General features: G+C 31.6%; 1 protein-coding gene across 1 annotated transcript in view; it reads right to left on the bottom strand.

Annotated features, from left to right (window-relative positions):
• LOC116032317 (calreticulin-3-like) overlaps window positions 1-3,555 on the bottom strand; it is a 6,924-nt gene extending 3,369 nt beyond the window's left edge. Inside the window, exons 1-7 of the mRNA XM_031274817.1 lie at window positions 3,396-3,555; window positions 3,175-3,282; window positions 2,061-2,253; window positions 1,030-1,288; window positions 609-665; window positions 481-528; window positions 53-139 (exon numbers count right to left, since the gene is read on the bottom strand). Of these exons, the coding sequence (XP_031130677.1) occupies window positions 53-139; window positions 481-528; window positions 609-665; window positions 1,030-1,288; window positions 2,061-2,253; window positions 3,175-3,282; window positions 3,396-3,486 (843 nt within the window). The 5' untranslated portion in view covers window positions 3,487-3,555. The remainder of the gene's footprint in view (window positions 1-52; window positions 140-480; window positions 529-608; window positions 666-1,029; window positions 1,289-2,060; window positions 2,254-3,174; window positions 3,283-3,395) is intronic.
• Window positions 3,556-6,527: the final 2,972 nt, after the last annotated feature.

The following is a 6,527-nucleotide window of genomic DNA, read 5'->3' as shown; positions in this document are numbered from 1 at the left end:
GGGGGGGGGGGGGGGGGGGGGGGGGGGGGGGGGGGGGGGGGGGGAGAAGCACCTTGCGTTTCCATGGTCCTTTAAATGCTGGATTTGGTACCTTTGCTGGTTTCCATATTCCATCCTCTTCATCATCCCAATCGGCAGGCTAATAAAGAAAAACAAGGTTAAGCCATGTTTAAGGACAATTCTTATTATTTAGTCTGGTTATTAACCAAAGCCATTCATTTTGTAGACAGACTAAGTGGTTCAATAACTAAAGTAATTAACTTTTTTGTATGATCAAACATAACAAAATTGACTTCCACTTCCAACAAATTATGGGTAAGCATAGGGGAGTCTTTCAGAAACTATACATAAAGGTAAGCATTCTTGGATAAAAATTGTCGTGAGGGAGAGAGAAAAAGCACTAGAGAAAAATCTTTAGTATATGAACAGCAGTCTAGATAATTTATTCTCTAAAATAGAGGAGGAGAGAAACTGTGAGACCTTTTTAGCCTTTGGATCAGGAATCTCAGCTGGAATTTTGTCATATCCCTGCAGCATAACTTTGGTTATTAAAAGTGGACGTAATTCTAAAGATACTCACCACTTCAGTTGATATTCTTTTTTCTTACCTCTGGTTTTACATCATTAGGGTCTTCAATATACTCTCTATCGTCCCAATCTGCAGGCTGGAGAAGAGAAAGAAGGAAAACTCAAAATTTATTATTTTTTAGGATATTGATCAAGAACACATCTTATCTATGGAAGTTGAAGCCCCTACGGTAACCCAGATAATAATTTATTAAGAATTATCTGTTACAATTATCAACTATTTTTTTTTTCATTATGAAACATCCATCTACTCAATTTAAGCAGCATTTGTATGTAATGTGCATAAAAAGTGTAGATCCTAAGTGATGAACTTGAGGCTTTTAATGAAATATGTTTACTTATCAAAATAAATAAAAATAAAGAAGTTACATACATAAAAGTATACGTTCTAACTTCTAAATGATAAACTTGGATAATGCATCAAATTCACAAGTATATTACCCTTTTAGCATTAACGGCTTTGATCTTACGAGGAGGAAGGATATCCCAGTCACTGTAAAGGCTTCCGGACTCTCTCTCACGGTTATCAATAAGGATACTATATGTTGCATCCGGCCTTATAATGAATGTGTAGAAATGAGTTAACTTGTCTGTTTCACACTCTAACTCCTTTTTTATGGGATAATTTTGTCCCTGATAGGAAACTATAGCATGGAGCTTCTTTGTCTGTGTGCCACAGATGTCTGGTCCAAACATAAGACTGCACAGATATGCAAAACTTTTAGCAAGCAATTTGAGAGTGATACAAAGGAAGGGGAGGTCCCAAATTCAAGAATCTAAAACAGGATATAGTGAATCTTCTAATAGCTACTGTGTTTACTTCCTTTATTCCATTTTTCTTTTTGACTGAAACAGAAACAAAAATGACCACAAACATGAAAAGGATGTTCACATAACTTCAGTATATGATAGCCTATCTCTTGCTTGTCTTTGTTACTGCTTATAAAAATACATCTTAGTGCATTAGTATAGTTGCAAAGTTTTCAACCCTATAACAACTCTAACAGGTCGTTTGGTTGGAAGGATGGAATTAAGGGGGGAGGAATTGTAATTCAATGGGAAAGGAATAATGTGGGAATAAAGTAGGAGTTCAAATTCTATTGTTTGGTAGACAGAATAGAATTACTAGGAATTCCAATTACAGTGTTTGGTATATATGGAAATTAAAAGGGAATAAGTAGTATAAAGACCAAAATGTCTGTGTAATTGCAATTCCTGGGGAAAGATGTTGGATTATTAGGGAGGGCAATTTGGTCCTCACACTCCAATGATGGCAAATACCTTGAAATCCTTTTATAGATTTATACATACAAGAATAATATATGTCTGCAATGGCTGACAAAATAGTTAAGACGTATAGGAGCAAAAATGGAAGAACAACTCTTCCTATCCTATTAAAGGGCTATGAAAAATAATACAAGGTATAAAAGAATCATTAGTTGAAAGTGTAATTTGGATCGCAGATCACGAACCTGTATGGTGTGTCACCTCCAAATTTCTTCTGGTTGACATAACCAGAGAGAAGCTTAATATATCCACCACCACATTCAATCTCTTGCTCAAATCGGATAGAGTACTGAATCACAAGAGTCCTATTCTTGTTGTTTAACTCCGGTATCTTTGCAGATATGGCATAGTGCTTGGCATCAGGGTATGTTTGGATACCTGTAAAATTTTAACTGATAAATGCTACAATACCACTGATTCAACAACATAGTATAGATAGGGTTTCAGCAATACAGTATGGAATGGGTTCAAACAATAGGGTATCCAAGGCAAGTTATCCTAAATTACTGTCTTTGGCACTTCAACATTTTTTCTTCCAGTGTGGTCATTCATGATCCCTTAGTCCCTCAACTATTCAAATACCAGGAAAAAGATTTCCAAGGCACAACATTGGTATTTTGTTTTCCATGAACATTGGGAATAATTTATCACTTGATATGACAATTTTGCCCTCATAGAACTTTCTTAACTACCCTTAGACCAAATATGTGTTTGGTTGTATTCTAGAAAAATGTATTGACCTGTTTAGTTCATTTTCCGGAAAATAAGCAGAAAAGAAACCGGTCAAATACCCTAAACTTTATCCGGTCAACTCTGATGACAAAATCCGCAACCAGCGACAGTCGAACCGTCGCCGGTCGCCTTCTACCAGAGATTGAAGGCCACCCGTTGGTCGCCTTCCCATCTCGCCGCCCAGGAGCTTTTTCTCTGGCCCTGGAAAATGACTTCCCAAAAAAAGGGAAGTCATTTTCCAAAAAACTAGCTTTGTTTTCCTTTTGACCGAAAATCAATTTCATTGAATTTAGTATTTTCTCCCTTGCCAAACACTGGAAACCCATTTTCCATGTTTCCAAAGACACCCTAAATATTAGTAAACACATAAATATTACCAAATTCCATTAAATATTAGTAACTGATGACCAGAAAAGCTAAGGGAATACAAATCATTACTTGGTATTTAAGTACATGGAATAGCTAAGATTATATGAAGTACTAAAATTGAATTAAACTTCAAACAAATCTTTTACTTTCGAAAAAGAAAATAGTAAAAAAAAAAAAAAAAAAAAAAAGTAATTTTACCTCTGTCATCAGGATCACCATGCCACTTGCCTGCAGAGTGCTTAAAACTCCCAGCTTTGCCTTCGCTCCTCTTCCAATCCGATATCACCCATCTGTCTCTCCACCCATCTTTCATTTCCCACATAATACAGATTTTTTTTTAAAAAAATCAAAACTTTAGCTACCCAGTAAAGGAAAAAGTAAAATAAATCATCCAAAAAAAAGAGATAATCGAAAATCACCTTCGAAGCGTTCTTCAAAGAAGATTTCAGAAACAGCAGAGTGGAGAGTAAAGAGAAGTAAAAGAAGCCTGAAGACCTGATGGGCTTGCATTTCAGCTAGAGGAGGAAGAAGAGAAGGAGTGGTTTGTGTTGTGAGAAGGAGGAAGAGGGAATTTAATGGTGGAGCATTCAGACATTCACAGTTGACTTGGACTTGACTTTGGACTGCCGAAGGGAGGGAGAAGTTGCGGAGAGAGAAAATGGTTTTGACGTAAACGTTGGTTTTTTTTTTTTTTTTCCTTTTATATTTTCTTGGTCTCTAGCGTTGTTTATGGGGTAAAGACTTGAAAGAAAGACGAAGGGAATGATAATAAAAAAAAAAAAAAAAAAAAAGAGTTTTTTGCATTTTTAGTCCCACGACTATATGTCGATTGGCCCACGACTTTCAAACTTTGCAATTTTGGTCCAAGACTATTGTTTTTGTTACAAAAATGGTCCTTCCAACGCCGGAAAACAAAAATCGGCGGATTTTCCGGTAATTTTTTGCCAGAAAAAAAAAAATCGACATATTTTCCGTCAATTTGTCGCTGGAAAAAAAATTCTCCTTTCAAGTAGGATTAAAATTGACATTTCTGGCAGTAGGATTTTTTACATTTGGCACTAAAAAAAATTGACAATTCTAAAAAATTAATTTAGTTTACTTTTTATTCAAAATTGACATTTCTAAAAAAAATCCCATTTGTGTTGGAGATGTTACTACTGGGCAAAATTATTCAAATATTATTTTTACTTTCTAGTTTAAATTTAATCTTAATAATACTCCATATTATTTTTTGTTGATCTTGAATTTGTATTAATAATTTTAAATTTGTACTTAATTGGCTTAAAAGTAAATATAATTTAAATTTAAACGAAAAAGTAAAAATAATTTTAAATTTGTATTTAATTTTACTAAGATTAACTTGGCTATGTATGCTTTTAAAAATAATTAGTTTTAACTTTAATTAGTTTACCAAAATAAAAAATAATTAAATTGACTACATATATTTTTAGAAATGAATTTGTTTTAACTTAAATTAATTGTTTAGAAATGTCAATTTTAATCCAACTTGAAAGGAGAATTGTTTTTTCCCGGCAAGAAATTGACGAAAAAGATGTCGATTTTTTTTCCCGACGAAAAATTGCCAAAAAATCCGCCGATTTTTGTTTGTCGGCACCGGAAGGACCATTTTTGCAACAAAAACAATAGTCATGGATCAAAATTACAAAGTTTAAAAGTCGTGGACCAATCCTACAAGTGCCACTATAGTCGTGGAACTAAAAATGCAAAAAACTCTAAAAAAAAAAAGTAATGGAAGTATTTTTGTTGGGTGTAACCCAGGGTCTCCACCGTCGAACACAATGGCTAACCCCTTGCTGGATTGTAGGCACCTCTATTGGGTGGGACAGCTGGCCTGGAGATTTAAGTATGCAAGTATACTTACAAGTTCATTATATTGACAGTGAAATTTGTTTTGTGATTATAATTATTATCCAATTAGCTTACTAATTGGAATAAAATAAGTATATGTAATATAATATAAGTTCAATTATTTAACGTAGACTTATAAAAATAAATTCTTCGTAGTATTTTTAAGAAAAAATTACATTTTTGTCCCTAAATTATAGGATAATTGTAGAATTTGTCACTAAGTGTTGGTCATACTGACTTTTCGTCTCTAAGTTATTATTGATATTTCACTTTTCGTCTCTTTACTAATAAAGTATTAGAGACGAAATTTGTAATTTTAGTATAACTCAAGGGACGAAAAGTGAGCATGAAATGACGAAAATTAAAGTACAACGTCAATGATAATTTAGGGATGAAAAGCGAACATGAACAACACTTAGAAACGAATTTTACAATTACACTATAATTTATAAACGAAGAGTACAATTTTTCCTTTAGATTAAATTTCTACTTTAGAATGTGGATCTCTTTGAGTGAGAGATTTCGTCTTTGTAAGCAAAGTTCAATTTTCTACACATAATTCTAAATTAAAGAAAGTAGATTAAATTAAATAAGAGAAATAATTTTATTAGTTATATTGTCTTTATTTTCTCCTATGCAAAGATTCTTTACATTCAAATTTATCAATTGATATTCAATTTAATTATGCCAAATTTGATTGGGATGAAGTTCGAACCTAAGACATTTCTTATAGAAATTAATGGGTAAGTTAAAAGTTAACGGAATATTAATGGGGAAGAGAATATTTAACGAAAAACTTAACAGATAATCATATAATTAAGGATAAATTAGAAAATCTCAAGGAAAGATATAAATCTAAACAATCTGAACCATCCATTTGATTAAATAATTTGACCGCCATTTTTTCTACCCATTTTAGGCCTAACTCTTTTTGACTCTTATTAGTTTATATATATATATATATATATATATATATATATATATATATATATATATATATATATATATATATTCTTACAAAACATCTTATAATATATCATAGAATTCTTCTTATTATATAATTCTTTACCGACATCAATATTATTACTTTTATCCATAGTATGACGAGACTTATATGCTAATTACTTATATATTATTAATAAATATCAATACACAAAAAAAAAAAAAACTATTTCATAAGAAATTCATAACAATATTGAACACTAAAATTTATAGTAATAGAATTGTTCAAATAAAATAAGGAGATAATTATTAGTTGCATCAAATTTTATATATATATATATATATATATATATATGTAATTATACTTCATATACTGCTAGACATCAAGTAAAAAGCTATTATTTGCAATAGTAATTTGGGACTATGAACATCAACAAGGTGCTACTGTTTGCAGTCCCAAATTACTGTTGCGAACAGTAGTTCGCTATTCGTAGTAGCCTGTTGTTAAAAAATAGAAATAAGTGTCAAGCAATAATGAAGTAAAAATAATATTATTTCAAATTTTTAGAGAAAGATTGTAAAGTTTAGGAGTGAGAAAAATTTGGTAGAATTTAGGTACGAAGAAAATATAGGATAATTAAGAAAAAATAACTTATTGAATTTAGATATAAGGTTTATAAAGTTTAAATATGGAGAACAAAAATATAGTTTAAATAGAGAGAGAAAATCTTGTTGTAGAA

The sequence above is a fragment of the Ipomoea triloba genome, chromosome 10 (assembly GCF_003576645.1).
Source record: "Ipomoea triloba cultivar NCNSP0323 chromosome 10, ASM357664v1".
NCBI classification, from domain to species: Eukaryota; Viridiplantae; Streptophyta; class Magnoliopsida; order Solanales; family Convolvulaceae; genus Ipomoea; species Ipomoea triloba.
This window is presented reverse-complemented; position numbering and strand designations above follow the sequence as displayed.